Source organism: Neopsephotus bourkii, unplaced genomic scaffold (genome assembly GCF_033783945.1).
Source record: "Neopsephotus bourkii isolate Nb327-2 ecotype Australia unplaced genomic scaffold, CSIRO-AGI_Nbou_v1 NB_1721, whole genome shotgun sequence".
Classification (NCBI taxonomy): domain Eukaryota; kingdom Metazoa; phylum Chordata; class Aves; order Psittaciformes; family Psittacidae; genus Neopsephotus; species Neopsephotus bourkii.
The window spans coordinates 910,478-927,355 of NW_026902195.1; the positions used below are offsets into that span (position 1 = coordinate 910,478).

The window sequence follows — 16,878 nt, forward strand, 5'->3', positions numbered from 1 at the left end:
ATGCAAATGAGTGTGCATGTTTCCTGCGGGCTAAGGGGTTAGCCCTAAGGAATCACATATCAGTGCAGCACAGAAATACTAGTGGGTGATCTCGCTGTGCTTTAATGCTTTCCAGTTGCTGCTGCCTCATGTTACCTCAGAACCTGTGGCTGCCTCAAATGGTGTCAAGCTTAAGCCTAGGAACTGGATTAGGAACACAGGGTATCACCTAAGTCACAAGCTGTTGGCAAGAAATACTTGAGAAGCTATTTTACGATCTGGAAAGGGATGTAGTGAAGGGATTTCCTCTTGTTTCAAGCATATCTGTTGTCTAGATGGCATCTTTCTGAAATAGCTCTGGGATGCTGCAGATTTACAGGAAGGGAGGAAATGACTATCATCTGTTCATGATGCCAGCCAGAGTAAGGGGAATATTAAAGAGATAGAATCAAGTTGTGCTACATGAAAGAGACCAGAATGACTTACAGAGCTGTCCTTTTGCAGGCATTTTGCATGTCTCTCCTCTAAATACATGTGCCCAGGCGTGCCAGCTGTGATGAGCACCTTACTTGCCAATATCAATGCTTATTATGCGCACACCACTGCCTCCACGAATGTGTCTGCTTCGGACCGGTTTGCAGCCTCCAATTTTGGGGTATGTTAGTGTGTTTGGTGATGTTACAATTCAACTTCTGTCATTTGCCTACGGTCCTTCTGCCTCTCAATACGTAACTAGTTCTGTATAAAGAATATTAATTCTGTGAGGAGTTGGAATCTGTGCAGCTCTTCTAGACAAAACAAAGAGCATGGGTTTATTGTCATCACCATGCATTTTAGATATTAATCAATGTAATGTATTATGATGTTTATTCTTTGTGTTCAAATTATACTGGAGCACAGATGGTACGGAATAAGCAAATAGTCTTAAACTCTGCAGGAGATGCTGTTGATAAAATACATTGTGTGGTCTGATCATTTCAGAACTTTGTTTTAAAAACAGAAACTGGTTTATGAAAATACAAACCAAAAATATGTCTGTCCTCCTAATGGTTAAAATGTTTTTCATATAACATGGTGGAGTTGAGCTTGCTGGAAAAGTATTTGGAAAAGCTCATGCTTCTCTTCAGACTGAGGATTTATAGATTGAATGAGGAGGTGTTCACGGTCCAGATCAGAATCCAGTGGAGAGACCTGACCTTGAGAAGATAGTCACGAGAAGCCTGTAATACTTGTCACTGAACTAGCAGATAAGATCTTGGAGCTGTGTCATTGCTCTGAATTAGACCCTTTTCTGCCTGTTCCTTTATTCATCTCTGAATAAATATTTTCTCTTAAATATAAGTTTGGTGCAAATTGCAGGCTAGAAATCAGAGGGGGATTTGTTCTGCCTCTGCTTGAGAGTGATAATGGAACATTTTTCTGATGTTACACATGAACAATTCTAATGTTACACAGACTTCAGAAATAATTACAGTATGAGAGTAAATCCAAGAATCAAAAGAAAATACTGTTTGCACAATACCATGCATCCATATTGCTTCCTCCCACTCTCCTGAGATCTGACACTAATTCCCTGATACCCTGCTGCTTACACTGAACATCGATTAGACAGTGATGATATGTAACGTTTATTGGTGTTTTCTGCTCAACAGAAAGAGCGGTTTGTGAAGCTTCTGGACCAGCTTCATAATTCCCTTCGGATTGATCTCTCAATGTACAGGGTGAGTGGGAATAAACAAAATCCTTTCAGGCATTCTGGTGGGTAGAGGGGAAACACACTTATTTGGATTTCTCTTATGTTTCTAAGTTTTTGGGTAGTTTCTGTCTTATGGAATTGTCATGTCAAGCTTGTCGCCTGAATGCACTATTTTGTTTTCTTCATGGATAGAACACAGACCATGTTTTTTTCTTCTATTATAACTTCCTCAAGACTTCTGAAATAATGTAAGGATTGTGAACTGTGCAAGTTGGGTTTGAATTAGTCCTATCAGCTGCTTCAGGTGTCATCCACAAACAGAAAACAGACTTGTTCTCCCCTAGTATACAGAAATCTTTTAGAGGAACTGCCCTTGTGTTGTCACTTACTTTAGGTTTGGTGAATTTGAATCACTGAACCTGACTCTGGATCTGCAAGATTTCCTTTCAGGTTGAGATCCCCCCTGGCCCCCTTGGGAAGAGATGAGTTTCAGATGTTGATACCAGTCCCTCAGGCTTCTTAAAATCACTATTTCCTTTCTTTGCTATTCTAGTCATCATGTGACATGGCTTTTCTTTCATTTTTTTAAATTCCTTGCTATTTGATTTCAATTAGTGACTAATTCATTGAAAAATTTAACAATGGTGGCAAAATATGAGCTTTGATTTCATTTATTTAAAAGTTGAACCTCTTCTGATTAGTGCATTTATATGAAGTACAGTGAAGCATATAGTGTAGAGAAACATGAGCAGATTAAGAGAAGTGCATTAGAAAGACATAAAAACGACAAGGGGAAAGTTGCAAAAGAAGATAAAAGGAATGTTGTATAAAGAGCTATTCTAAAACTACATCACTAGAAAGAGAAGGTCTGAAGAGAGCACTGATCTACTGAGTAGCAAGTGGCAATAGGAATCTCTAGTGATGATGTCTTTTTTGTTTGCTCGGTCTTCACTAAAAGCTGCTTTCCAGCGGCTCATGCAACTAAACCATGGACAAACAAGTAAGCTCTTACATAAAGAATCAGGAGAGGTTTGTGTAGTTTAAATAATTTAGATGTTATCTAATTGGCTGTATATTTACAGAAATGGCTGAATCAGTTTGGGAGCTCTTAATAATTATCGTAAGACTTCTGAAGGGCATGTTAAATTCTGGAAGAAAAAGGTGTTGGTTTCCTCCTTTCAAGACAGGAGATTGGAATTCACAATTTAAATTATGCAGATTAATTCTCCCCCTTCCCTAATTTAATCAAGCTATTTGTAAGCACTTTAAACAATGAATAACCAGCAGTGTGGATTAGTGGAAAAGAAAGTGACAAACAAATGTGTGTTCCTTCCATTGGCAGGTCAGGATGGGAGAGCTGAAGCTCCCTCGAGTAGCTTCAAGTCATCCTGTGAATAATTAGTTTGAAAACTGTTTTGCGAGCTGCTTGGTCACTGACATACACATGAAGGAGATTGAATTTCAATAGAAGTGTGGTTATCTTTTCCCGATGATTATTTCTAATTAATAACATGCATTCAGTCATCAATATTCATCCAATGGTTTGTGTTTAAATTTTGAATGAGGAAAGTGTTTGATTTTGATGAATTCCCTGAGTGCCAGAGAGTCCATGTGTGGGCAATGTAAAGTTTAAAAGGAGAGTTGTCTAGGAATCAGCATCTATAAATGCTGCTAAAGGGCATTAAATTGCTTGCAGTGGTTAGCTGAACTGCAATAGTACTTAATTGCTGTCAAGAGACAGCGTATTTTTCTGCAAATCCTTGGTAATAAATGAAATAAAATAAAAATAAAATGAAAACTTATTCCCCTCTGCCCTATTTGCCTTTGTGTCTAATAATTTTTGATTGTGCACTTAGGAAGAGACTATCCAAGTTAAGGTTGCCTTTGCCATTTTACTTGCAACAAAACCAGTCACATCAGCTTGCTTGTAAGAACATGCTCAGAAACGTGAATGCTGTTAAAGGACACAGGGAGGGGAGATAGAATGTAGGAAAGAGCACAGTGCCTGAGGTCAGAAAGGGGACAGACTCTTGCAAGAAGCAAAGCTCATTGTGTTCAGCGTATGCATTTATATGTATATATACACATATGCACACATACATATCACATCTGGAAGGGATAAGGAGACTTGTAACTTCAGTGGAACCCAGAGAGTGGAAGAGGAAACTATGGTCATCTACAGCAGGGTGGTGGACAGAGTATGTAAAATAAGTGCATTAGAGGAAAGGATACATGCTTATCTTATCAGATTGGGTCTCAGAGGGGACTGAGTGGTTACCATGACTTCTTACAGGAAACAAGGGCTCATTTTCCCTTCTCAGGCCTGTTTATTTCTCTCGAGAGGTTGCTAATATACCACAACTCTCATTGCCTCAGAAGAGAAACCAAGATAGAAGCAGTGAATGCAGAAAGGAACGGATCCACACAAGCAGCATCAAGCAAGAGGCCAAAAGTTGCTGGTGACATGGCTGTTGCTCCTTGCTTGCTCCTCCTGCAGCCAAGGAGAGATCTCCTTCTGCTGAGGGCTGTCAGTCTCCTGGTATCCACAGATTTTACATTCATACAAGAAGCTATTTAATTAAGCAAACAGATAAGCTCCTGCAGCAAAAAGGCCTTATTTATTGAGCATTGTTTTGACTGGTAAAAGCTTCTCAAGCAGGAAATGTTTCCAAGACACTTTCCTTATTTAGCACATGCTTAAAGTCTTGCATGGATCTGACTGTGCTTTCCAACAGGATTTTCCTTTCTTGTCAACAGAACAACTTCCCAGCCAGCAGCCGGGAACGGCTGCAGGACCTGAAGTCTACAGTGGATTTGCTGACCAGCATCACTTTTTTCAGGATGAAGGTAGTGTTATGGGTGGGGATGGGAGTGCGGCCTCTGCAGTTTTTGCCCCAGGAGTTGGTTTCTCATTTTCAAATCATTGTTTCATGTTGTTGCTTTAGACATGGAAAATGGAGAGCATCTGGTGACCATGTAATAAACATCCACATTTTGTCTTTACTTCACTGTATTTTGCATCAGGAAGATGAAAGTTGTTGTTTCCCCTGGGGTTTTTCAGTCATAAATAAGGCACAAATAATTAAAAAAAAAAAAAAAAAGGGAGAAAAAAGAGAATTCTTGGTTTGGGAAGGTGATTTACTTTTGTTAATTGCATTAGGAAACTTTTCCTGTGTACAACATTTATCAGTCATTACCATCTCTTCAGCATCTTTTATCTCGTAAATACTTTTAAATTTATTTCTTGGGGGGTGAGATACTGAAATGGGATCATATCTCTCAGCAGAGATCCAGGAGGGTTGTTATGAATACTAATGTGCTGTTTGTGTAGTTAAGTGTATGGTTCTAGCAGTGTGTAATGAGATTATTCCTGCTTTTTTTTTTTTTTGCCTTTTTTTGTTAATATTGTAGGTTAGCACATGTCACTTAGTAATTTTTATCGTACCAAAACCAAAGCAAATCTTTAATTTGAGGTATTTCAGGATGTGCTTATAATTTTATTCTTAAGCTGTAGGGTAAACGACATTTTAGAACTTTATTTTGAAAGTGCCCATTCAGACAATATGTCTGTATTGAAAGTTTGCTTTATAGAAATACTCTGATCAGTTTAGAGGTAGTGAAAATATCAAAATCATCTCAGGTTATAGTTTCATTCACAGGGTAATGGCTGCGTATCTGTTTAGTTTAACGCTGCAGTGTTTTTCTGAAGCAATGAAATAATGAAAAGAGCTGCTGTTGGAATAGGAAAAGGAGTATCAGATGGTGTGTCCCTAAGGAGTCTGGTGTACTTTAAAATTCAATAAAGCTTGTGATGAAAGACGTCCTTAAAGGAAGTTTTTGTATTTAAAGTCATGCAAGTGTTTGGTTTTCAGCAAGGCTTTCCAGATTAGATGTAGTATGCTCCTCTAGTGTATTGCACATTCTTCTAGTGTTGGGAAAGATTGCTTGCTGGTTTCTTAGTAAAATCCTATGAATTTAGCAGAAATTACGTGTGCTTGGCTCAGATTATACACACGTCAATACATATTATTTATTTATTCTGAATATCATCCTTGGTGCTTCAAAATCCTTTTTATGTTCCAAATGATCCTGCGGGGACATAAGTGTTGTCACTGTTTTTTTTATGCCTGGAGAGAGCAATCCATTCATGGTTTCAGATCACTGATAGCAGAGGTTGCTGAAACCAGATCCACCAAGTCCTTTGTATCTCCCAGACCACTGACTTGTTCTTTCCATGTTTGATTTATGAGCCGTGCTTTATTTGACAATCTTTGTTGCCTCCTTGTCAGGTCCAAGAGCTGCAGAGTCCACCTCGAGCCAGCCAGGTTGTGAAGGACTGTGTGAAAGCTTGCCTCAACTCCACCTATGAGTACATTTTCAACAACTGTCACGAGCTGTACAGTCGCGAGTACCAGACGGATCCTGTGAGTAGCTGATAAGTGGGCAGAAATTCAAGTTTCTGATTTTCTTTAAATAATAACGAGAATACTAATTCGTGTAGAAAGCCAACACAAACAAAATTATATGACTGGTTATCTTCTGAATGCAAAAACTTGTAATCAGCTAATGAACACTAATTAGTAAGTGGAGGATGGTAATTATTTCACGCTAACTAATTATGATTCGTTTTGCTAGCTCAGCTATTTTATTTCAATTTGCAAAGGGAAGGTTTGATGCAGCTTTGAGTGAAAAAAAAGCCAATTAGGGAAAAATGTAGACTGTTCAAGAATCTGTCTTTAGCATAGATAAACCTCATGTAGTGAAATTTGATCTCTGTTACTAGAGAGGTACTAGGTACTACTAAGAGGTACCTCTAGACACAAACTGTTTTCAAATCCATGAGAGCTCTACTGGCCACTCTGCAGTAATGCACACACGGTGTGTCAGCGTGGATGTAGTTGTTAACCCAGGTCCCTAAAAACCAAGTATTTCAAACCAGCTTATAGCAAATGATGTGTGAGCAGATCTCCTGGAGCCTGCCCTGCTGTCGGCATGGTAAATAACAAAACAGGAATTGTTTGGCTTCAAGGCTACCAGTAAGCAATATGTTTTGGCTTGTTACTGTGTTTTGCTTTAGATCATGCAAGTCGATAGCAACCATTAATAATTTTAAGCTTTTCAGAAAAAAGGGTCCATAGGAAATTAGTGTTTGAAGTTTCTATGGTGATCTACATTTGCCAGCTTTTTCTTTCCCCTTTAAATTTACACTGGTTCCCCAATGGTTTCCTTCCCAGAACAAAAATCAGGACCTTCCTCCTGAGGAACAGGGCCCTAGCATCAGGAACCTGGATTTCTGGCCCAAGCTCATCACTTTGATAGTTTCCATCATAGAAGAGGACAAGAATTCTTATACCCCAGTCCTGAATCAGTAAGAATCTTCCTTGTTTTGTGTGTCTAATGCTAGTCTCTGTGTGCTCTGCTTTATTTGTTAAACTGCTTTCTATCTCTCTGTCACTTGTGTATTTATGGAAGTACTTATCTTGTCTGTCTGTCTTTCTGTCTTATCTGTCTCTGTCTGTATAAATAACTTTTTGATTGGGATGGAAGAGTTTCAAAAGGTTCAGTTACGATGGCGTTCGAGCTCAAACACCCTGATTATTACAATCCTGAACTCAGGGAGGCACCTGAAAATGGGGTGAGAGTTCTTTTGGTTTTTTCTCATGTTGAGCAGTCTGGGACACGCATTAATGCACACACATGGTGCTGTGCTGACACCACCTTACGCTGTGATTTACGAATGTGCTGTCCATGCAGTGCTGGGAGCTTGCAGTGGGTGGGATTGGCACAATGGAAAGGAACTTGAAACTAGTCTGTTTAACTGGTGGATACTCCTCCAACAGTCCCACAGGGCAGGAGCTATCTACCAAAGTATTATACACAAAGTGCTGGATTATGGCCTAGTGATCATCGCTTTAACATGGCAATGACACCTGTATTCACAGGTCAGCCTAGTAACCTTAGAAAAAAAGACATATGGACAAGAAAGAGAAAAAAGCTGCAAGGCCACTGAGATCATGTTTCCAGAAATATTGTATGCTTCTCTTCTAGGAGAGACATCCAGGGCTTGGCTTCTTTTAATTGAAACGATTCTCAATAGCAGTGTTGTTTTCAGGTTATTTAATCTATGCCACAGAGTCCAGTTCATAATCTCCAAGGTCATTTATCTAGGGTGAAGGAAACGTTTGTAATGTTGAGCTTTTCAGCTTGTAGTTGAACTCAGAGCTGAATAAAGAAGAGAGAGCCTTTTGATCTGATACATGCCAAAGCCTTTCCCTAATGTCCACTTAGGTTTCCTCAGGAGCTTGCTGTTGGGAAGATCAGTGCAGAGGTGATGTGGAGTCTTTTTGCCCAGGATATGAAATATGCCATGGAAGGTAAGAGAATTCCTCCCTGCTTCCAGCTGACTTGTTGCTCATCTTTGTTCTCAATTCATTTGGTGTAAATGAGGCTTAATGGTGCACATTAGTAGCACCACTGTTCAGAGCAGGGATTTCTAGTGGTTTATTTGTGGACAGCTGGATAATGTGTGAAAATTGAGGCTGAGATCTGCATGATCTCTAGACCTGCGTGTCAGACTTTGTTGCAAGCTGGTTTTTGTCATCCTATCTGATTTGAAATCAGTTCACTTCAGCAGCTTATTTGTGCAACGTACAATGATAGAAAGGGCTGGAGAAGTAGGTGGACTCTGGGTTGTGCCATGGCTGTAGTTCCCTGGATAGTACAGCATAGACAGTCTAAGCCATTGGAAGAATCATACTGTTAGAACAAATCCCCCTTCTGATATTTTCATTTTTAATTAATCTTGCATAATCCCACCCAACTCCTAGAAAAGGAGACATTTTCCTGTTTCTGAAAATGAGTTAAGCATACACAGCCCAGCAAACCCCTGGAAAGGAATTCTGCTGCCTGCAGTACACTTATAATGGTTGATTACAGTTTCTGAATTTATTTTTAGTTCTATAAATTCATTTGCACAATGTAATTCATCTTACAAAGTTCAGAGAGCAGCCAGCTCCCACCAGCTGTGCAGCTGTAGTAGCAGTTGTTTTCCCAGTATTTTGCAGGGTCAGGCTTTATGATCATCTGTAAGCTGATACTCTTATAAACCAGATAAGTGCCAACAGATAAGTGCAGGTAAACCAGCCAGTGCTGCCTGTGGCATGCTAGCTGTGTTCATATTCCAGAATCAAGTGAAGCTTCTGCTTTTGATCAGTCACAAAATTATGCTTGATCCATTTGTCCCCAGTTTGATCTCAGGTCACTCCTAGAAGTGACAGCCTCTTAGATGCTCACTTCAGACTGCTAGGAAAACCTGCTGTCAGTAAGAGAGTTTCCTGCAGCTTCTTCTTTGGGAGCAGCCTGTGGGGTTGCTCTGTAAGCTAAGAAGATTGACTCCATCTACTTCTTAGTCTTCGACAGTGCAACAGGAGTAGAGATTGTGCTGTGTGGGTACACCCTTTTCTAGCTCTAGGCTTGAATTCAGCAGGCTGCAGGTCTGGATGAAGTGTTCTCATTTCTGGGTTAGGCACTTTTTATATATACTTATACCCCACAGTTCCTTTATGTTGTGAGGTCGTGTTGATGTAGGAACAGACACTGGAAAGGACTAAGACCTACTATGTTGAAGAGTCTTTTTTATAGCGACTATCACCACTTGCTTGTGTGTTAGAGATAAGGCAACTGTGATAACTTCATGTTCACTCTTCCTAGAAACTGTTTGCTCCTGCAAACCATTTTGGCTCCCCTTTCTGTGTTGTCCTTATTTCCCCCTGTGTACTCACCCTCAGGAATTTACAACACAATTTGCTCTTCTATATGTTGAAAGTGCTGTATCTTCCTCTTTTATGAGCAGCCACAAGAACTGGATCTTTCCAGATCTAGTTGCTGACTTTCCTATGATTACTCTTCTCTGTTGCGTCCAAAATGCAGCATACTGTTGTGTGTGTGAATTTGACTGTCAAAGGGGACAATTTTATTCCTCTTTTAAATGGCTCTGTTTGATTGCCAGGGCCTCGGTTAGCTCTGCCTTCCAGGTTTTCTCTGCTCACATTTCATACCATGTCCCCTTTGACTCTGTCCAACCTGGTGAACTTGGGCTTATTTTAGCTTTTCTTGGCATCCTTCTGGTCACTTGTTAGCTTCTTAAGACAAGACTGAGTCCATGAGTTCCCCAGCCCAGAGCACATACTTGCTGAGAGAGCATCCTTGTTCAAAGTATTCTGTGATGAGAACAGCTGACACAGAGGCAGCTGATGGGCAGGGAAGGGTTTGCCTTTTGAATGAAAGCTGAAAAACTGTAGTATGTGTATTTGTACTCTAACTGTGCAAGTCCTGCAGGAGGATTGAACAATAGTAGAGGTTGTGTTGATGTGTGTCTCTTCCAAATATGTATTAAAGAAATCCTCAGAGTGAAGAATTCTGTTTGGTGTGAGCATGATTCCTCGCTGCTTTGCTCTCAGAAATTTAGGAATATAACCTTTAGAACAAGCTATACAATAATTCATTTACAGGCCTTTCTACATGTGTTTTAAATGCAGATAATTAGATTAGCTCTCTGAATTTATATTTATTTATTTATTTATTTATTAATGAGGGGATAAAAGGGATTAAAGGAGACAGATTAAGTCAGGTGAAGGATGATGATTAGATTTGCTGTCATCAGCTCTTGGCCCTGTCATTTCTCAGTTTGTGTAATAATCCTGGGTATGCTTCTGTTGTGCTCAAAAATCTGTATGCATCAGGAGCTCTCTGCAACAAAAGCTAATTGTTTTGTTGATAGATATACGTGCATATGAACTCAGAGTATAACTCCTGCTTCTAACTTTCTTCATGGTGTTCTCCCTTATGTTTTGTTCCTAAGTTCTAGATAACATGAGCTCATTCACCTCACCAAGTGGTAAGTTTGTGCACCTTGGTAGAGTTCATAGTTGAGAGTAGGCAAAGACTTTCGTCTGATACCCATAGTTTTAGTACTTTGTGTGTAGTTGCTAAATTAGTGTTAGTCCCTTAGTTGTATGCCACTGATGAGCAGATTTGCAAAGATGACTTGGATGACTACACTGCTGCTGTAGAAATGGGGAGTCAAACAACTATTTTCTGTTTCAGCAACTGGTAGCAATAGTCACAGCAGCAGTGAGTTTGACTGCTGGAAGACAAGTGCATGGCAGACCTATCTTTTGCCTTCATCACCCCTAAGGAGACTCAGCTTCTGAGACACAGCAGAAACTCCCAAGGTTTACCCTGCTTGGTTTTTTTGTCTTTCTCCCAAAGCAGTAACAACTCAGGACACTGTGAACAGCAGACTGGCCCTTCCCTCCTTACTGTCGAGGCAGTATGCAATGAGGCATTGAGAAGTGTCCCTTGTTCCCCATCAACCTAAGAAGAAAACAGATAGGATACTCTTGTGTGGCTCAGACTTGGCTGGCAAGATCATTCTACCCTGAAGTCACACTAGCGTAGAGGATGTTTTTTCCAAGTCATACAGTTAGCTCCACCTCTGGAACGCCGACTGGTGCTGGATAGCCTCCTTTTGAGCCCTCCGGTAACTGGGATCACCTTGCTGTGATCTGTGAAACTTCTGCAACCCAGAAGACACAAATACCCTGAGCAAAGAGGGCTTCTGTTCTTTCTTTAGTAGAAGACAGTAATAGAAAATCAACATCATCCTTTACAGCAACGTTTAGTCTTAATTTGGACATATCAGCATTAGGAGAGTTGCAAATTGAAAGCATTTCTAGTAGGGAGACTGAGTAGAGCTGGAGAGCTGGATTGAAATAAATCATTCTGCCACATTCTCATTTCTAGCAAGGGGAGGGGAATCAGATGCACACATAGATGCCAGCTGTCTAAAGTGTTAATGCTTTGGCAGCCTCAATACCTATTAGAGTTTATTTGCAGAAATTTGGTATTATTAGCTAGAAATTAACCCATGGAAAGTAGGCTAACAATCAAGAAAAAAATACCCCAAGTATTAAAGATGTGGTGGATTAAGGAAGTGCTCTGCCTGAAAAATAGAACTAGACATGACACTAGAAAATGTGCTGCTAGGGAGTGGTTCCCTATTAATGCCTTAATAATATGGCCTCAGTGACCCCAGAAGCTCTTCTCCGGAGGAGGCTATTTGCAGATGAAATCTGCTGAGGAAATGTGAGGGACTTAGAGAACTCTGTGGTCTTTTCAGGATAAAACACAGCAGCTGCTGCAAAATATCTGTGCACTCTTCCACTTTGGCTGCCACTAAGCTCTTTAAAAGCCAGCAGGTGATAAAGCAGAACAGACGTGTGCTAAGACTGATGGCTTCTGTGCTCTACATTTTACTTTTATCCAAAATGGGTTTTCAGAGTACACCTCTGGCCGCTGTGTTTCCATGTCACCTTCGAATGCTCTTAAAGATTTCCCTTCACAAAGAATGCGGGTGATCAAACTGTGCAGGGACTATTGAAGGGGGAAGGCAGATGGAACGACATGTTTGGGGTAAAGGGCCTTGGGGGCTTTGTTGGCTTGCTTTGTCCTCCGGCATGTTTGAGCTGTTGTGGTTCACTTTTGTCTTTTCTCTGTCACAAGCCCCACCTTTCTTCCGCATACGTAAAGTTCTCTTTTATGGTGGTAAGACTTCTTTCTTCTGCATTCCTGTAGTTTTATCCCCTTGGTGTCAAGCTTCTCCTTATCTGCTTTAGATGGCTAGGTAGTCCCAGTAGCAGTCCTTGGGCTTATGCTTCTGTGGCTGCTTTGCATCTTCCTTTTCTGCAACTTAATACCCTTTTGAATGTCCTAAACCCCAGGAAAGGCTTTGCATTACTTGCTCTTAGTGCACTGCTTAATTCTAATGAAATCTCAGTTCTTTTTACCTCCAAGCCAGACCTTCCTTCTGCAGGAGCAGTGCTTTCCCCCATGTGGAAATAGCACTTGGGTGTCAGCATATGTCAAAGTTAATGAAGTTATAATTGTCCATTGATTTCCTTGCTGTCACAGGGAGCTAAGCAGGCATGGTTATTGCTGTGTTTGTTTCCAGTTTTTAGATCTGCAGAGAGCTCTGCATTTTCTTCCTCAGTTATTGTGGAGGAAGATCAGCAGTTCAGAGAACTGGGTATTTCCATATACTTACTTAGTGCTCAAGAAAGATACTAGATTTATTAATACAGGAATGGACTTTCCTTGGCTCCAGTATGAGCAAATCCACTGTGAAGAGCGATGGATTACAGTACATGTGAAATAGTAGCACATGTAAAGTAATTTGTCCACCAAACCATCACCTCTGAGGACTGTGCCTCTTGGATAATGGGCATTTTAATTTCTTGAAAACAAAAAGTTGGGTTTCTTTTTGAGATTGTATCTGTGTGGATCTACATGTTGAAGAAGGAGATCTATATTACACTGTTAGAGGTTTGCAAACAACTCAGTGAAGCGTTCCACTGTTTGAATGTTGACAAGGCTTGCAGAATAATTATCCATGTAAAGTTCTTTGCTTCTTGTGTTTTCGGTTGGATAATTCATAATTTATTTGGCCTTTCTTCTTGTACATGTTGTTGAAGCTCAGAGAGATGTGGAAGTTTTTTGATGGCTTGAAATTGTTGTGAGAACTTGTATTTACATGGAAATAGATTATGATATTGTAAGATAAGCTTGTCTGTCAGGTAGAGAGCTGGGGCCATTTTGCGTCATTAGGATGTATCCTCTGCTGATGAGTATCTGTAGCGTGTATTGCTCTTGTGTGCATATATCTACCCAGTGATTGAATACTTGTACTGAAGTCCTAGATTAAACTCATTGAAAAATGAGAAAAAGATTTCCATCTTTCAACATGTTTGGATCCTGTCTACACATCAGTAGTGATGCTGCTGGAAAGCTCCATCAGTAATGAGGTAACCCTGTAAAAGGCAGAAAGATTAGTCTAATGTCAATTACTTTTTTGGGGAAAAAAGTCTAACCCAAAATAATGTGTATTTTAACCTCATATCTCACACTGTAGCCATGGACTAGGAGCTTGCTGTGGTACTAGATTGAACATAGCAGCCTTCCAGTATCTGAAGGGGGCCTATAGGGATGCTGGGGAGGGACACTTCATTAGGGACTGTAGTGGCAGGACAAGGGGTAATGGGTTAAAACTTAAACAGGGGAAGTTTAGATTGGATATAAGGAGGAAATTCTTCCTTGTTAGGGTGGTGAGGCACTGGAACGGGTTGCCCAGGGAGGTTGTGAATGCTCCATCCCTGGTGGTGTTCAAGGCCAGGTTGGACGAAGCCTCAGGTGAGATGGTTTAGTGTGAGATGTTCCTGCTCATGGCAGGGGGGTTGGAACTGGATGATCTTAAGGTCCTTTCCAACCCTAACTATTCTATGATTCTATGAACAAATAAACCTGGCACAAAGTGTATTCATTTTTGTTGAAGTTTGGCAGAAGAAACGGATGGATATGGACAGGCAGCACTAGGGAATGGCGGAATTGGACACCTGATAATTCAAAATCACAGTGCAGGCAAAAGTAAACTGCTGAGTCCTCTTAGCATTGTGGAAAAAGGGATTCTTTTTTCTTTTAAAGGAGGATTTTGAAGGAAAGCAGTGTGGTGGATGGAGCTGCCTGTGTAAGCAAATGAGGGAATCTTGGAAGAAAGTGTAGAGTGTTCAGGAGAACTTGAGTAGCTTAAAACCAGGGACTGTGGACTCCTCAGAGGTGGGAATCAACTGCTGAATGATGGTAGGGTAGACATAGGCTGTGAAGGGTCTTGAAAGCAAAGACATGGAGTATACGTTTCTTGTGAAGAGAGAAAGGGGAGCAGTGGCCTAGGAGCATGAGTTCTGCAGAAACGTGGGTCTGAGTATGGCAAGTGCTTTAGCAACAGATGTGTAAGGGAAGGGTCATGTTGTGGAGGTATGTGTGTTACACAGGGAGGAACAGCATTGTCCAGCATTGCCTGGGTACAAAACCATAATGAAACCTGGCCAGAGAAGAGGTTCAGCAGCAGCTAGATATCCATGGGTCACTTCAGTGGACCGTGTTCAGGAAGGCAATACAAATAAGAAAACTTTTGCCTTCTGGAAGAGAAGTGCCATGGATTTCTTCAAACTGGGGATCAGGGAAGGCTCCAGTTCCTGTGTACTGTGTTTGAACTTGCTTGTGACTTGCACTGGCAAACTCTAAAGAGCTGGATGCTTTTTACTTTTGTCTTTTAGGGGATGTAGTGTAACATGTTGATAATGACTTACTTTATATCCAAGAATGAACAGATTTGCTTTCCTTGATTTATTTCCTACAAAGGTGAAATCCGAACTGTCATGTGTTAAATGCAAAGGCCATCAGAATGTTCTATTTTTATTGCTTTGTAAACCAAAAAGTCTTCAAGGAATGGAAGTATTAATTAGAGGTACAGAAATAGACTCCAGAGCCTAAACGATCAACCACCAAGAACCCCTGCCAGCTGCCACAATCCTGTCTTGTGAAGAGGCTCTGTAGGTGCTTCATCTACAAAACCATTGCGTACTACAGACATCCTTTGTAAGACACTCCTGTGCCTGATGCAGTGATTAGGGGTAAATTCAGACCTAACTCTTTTTTTCTTTCCTTACAGAGCATGAGAAACACAGACTGTGTAAAAGTGCAGACTATATGAATCTACACTTCAAAGTGAAGTGGCTGTATAATGAATATGTTCGTGATCTGCCTGCCTTCAAGGGAAAAGTGCCTGAATATCCAGCGTGAGTGTGTTATGTCTTCTGTAGTAAATCCCCAAGATCTGTCTCCTTTTGTTAACTTTGAGGGTTGTCATTTGGTTTTCTCCTATGGCTGCCTTCATGATAACACCATTTCTTTACTCCTGTGTTTGTGTACATGTTTGTGCCACTGTCCCTGTCACAATTCAGTCCCTTACTGAATCTCCCAAGATCTCAAAAGCTTTAGCAATGTCATGGACAGTCTTTAAACTACTTTGTGCCTACACTGTGGGTTTTGGTCAGTTCTTGAACAGAAGACTTCTGGATGTAAGCTTACATTCTTTTGTTAATAGATACCGCTTTATCTGTATGTACTGTATGTATGTCTCTGTGTGTCATATGTATACACACACAATGGGATTTGTAAGTAAAGATAATGCTGAGGTGTTTTGTTTTTCTTTTTTGTTTTAATTAAGTTGTAAAGATCAGATCAGCTGTTGCTCTTAAGTTCTGAACAATTGTTTGCAACTTTCATTTGCAGCTGTAGATTTCAGACCTGAAAAAGGTTTATGAGCCCAATGTTGTCTGAGCAACCTTGAGGGAATATTGTAGCTAGAATCCCACACTTGGCTTAAGTCAAGAGCTGGTGTGTTGTTTCTGACCAGTGTTTAATTGGTTTTCAGAGGCTTTCAGTGATGGTTGCTCCACATCTCCTTGAATCATTTTTTCCCCTGTGCTTCACTGTTAACCTTCCCTTGGGTTTTGGAGGTTTAACACAATCCCCTTCTTCCCTCTCCAAATCTTTCCCGCTTTAGTTTGAGGTTGTTATCCTGTCCTGCCAGTGTGGGCATGAAGAACAACTTGTTTCTCTTTTACAAGAGTAAAATTCTTTTCTCATGTGCCTTCCCAGTCTTCTGCTGATTCCCATTTGCTACCAGCTTTCCTTGTAAGTGAAGTTTGCTTGCCTGTTTGCATCAGGTATGTGTCTGGATATAAAGCACCCAATTTAAGTAGTGATGTTTCGCCTAGACTTTGCCTTGAAGGCAGCACTGCTGTTCTCACACGTTGGATTGGTAGCAGCCCTTTTTATTTTTCTTCAGGGGTATTGCTGGCTAGTGATGCTTCCAGTGGGCCACAGGCCATCCCCTAGGCACCCTCAACAGTGTCCTACCTAGCTGTTCTTCCTATCTGGTATATGACTGTTCACCGGGGTCTAAATGCAGCACTTTGCACATGCCCCTCTTGAAAAACAATCATGTAGCTTGGACTGTGTTTCTGTATGGGCATTTTTAATTCTCTCTCCATCCTGTGGTGCAAGCAGTCCCTCAAGTCTGGCGCTAGCTGCATACTAATAAGACTTGAGGCAGTTGGTACAATTGGGCTATGGGCCTTGCCTAACAAATCAGGTCAGCAAGAGGCATTAGCTAAGTGAATAGGGTGCTGGAGTGACAGTCTCAGAAGCCCTGTTCTCTTTGCTGTGCTTCTGAGTCAGTGCAGTCTAAAGCTATCAGATACTCTTAATCTCTCTTTTTCTCCTGTGTAATCAGGATAATGATG

General features: G+C 40.8%; 1 protein-coding gene across 3 annotated transcripts in view; it reads left to right on the plus strand.

Annotated features, from left to right (window-relative positions):
* The window catches only part of UNC13B (unc-13 homolog B), a 199,285-nt gene that overhangs the window by 156,240 nt on the left and 26,167 nt on the right, over positions 1-16,878 (plus strand). For all 3 annotated transcript variants that reach the window (XM_061376549.1, XM_061376546.1, XM_061376548.1), the window contains 7 exons: positions 484-634; positions 1,632-1,700; positions 4,433-4,522; positions 5,965-6,099; positions 6,910-7,043; positions 7,964-8,049; positions 15,240-15,366. In XM_061376549.1, the coding sequence (XP_061232533.1) occupies positions 484-634; positions 1,632-1,700; positions 4,433-4,522; positions 5,965-6,099; positions 6,910-7,043; positions 7,964-8,049; positions 15,240-15,366 (792 nt within the window). The remainder of the gene's footprint in view (positions 1-483; positions 635-1,631; positions 1,701-4,432; positions 4,523-5,964; positions 6,100-6,909; positions 7,044-7,963; positions 8,050-15,239; positions 15,367-16,878) is intronic.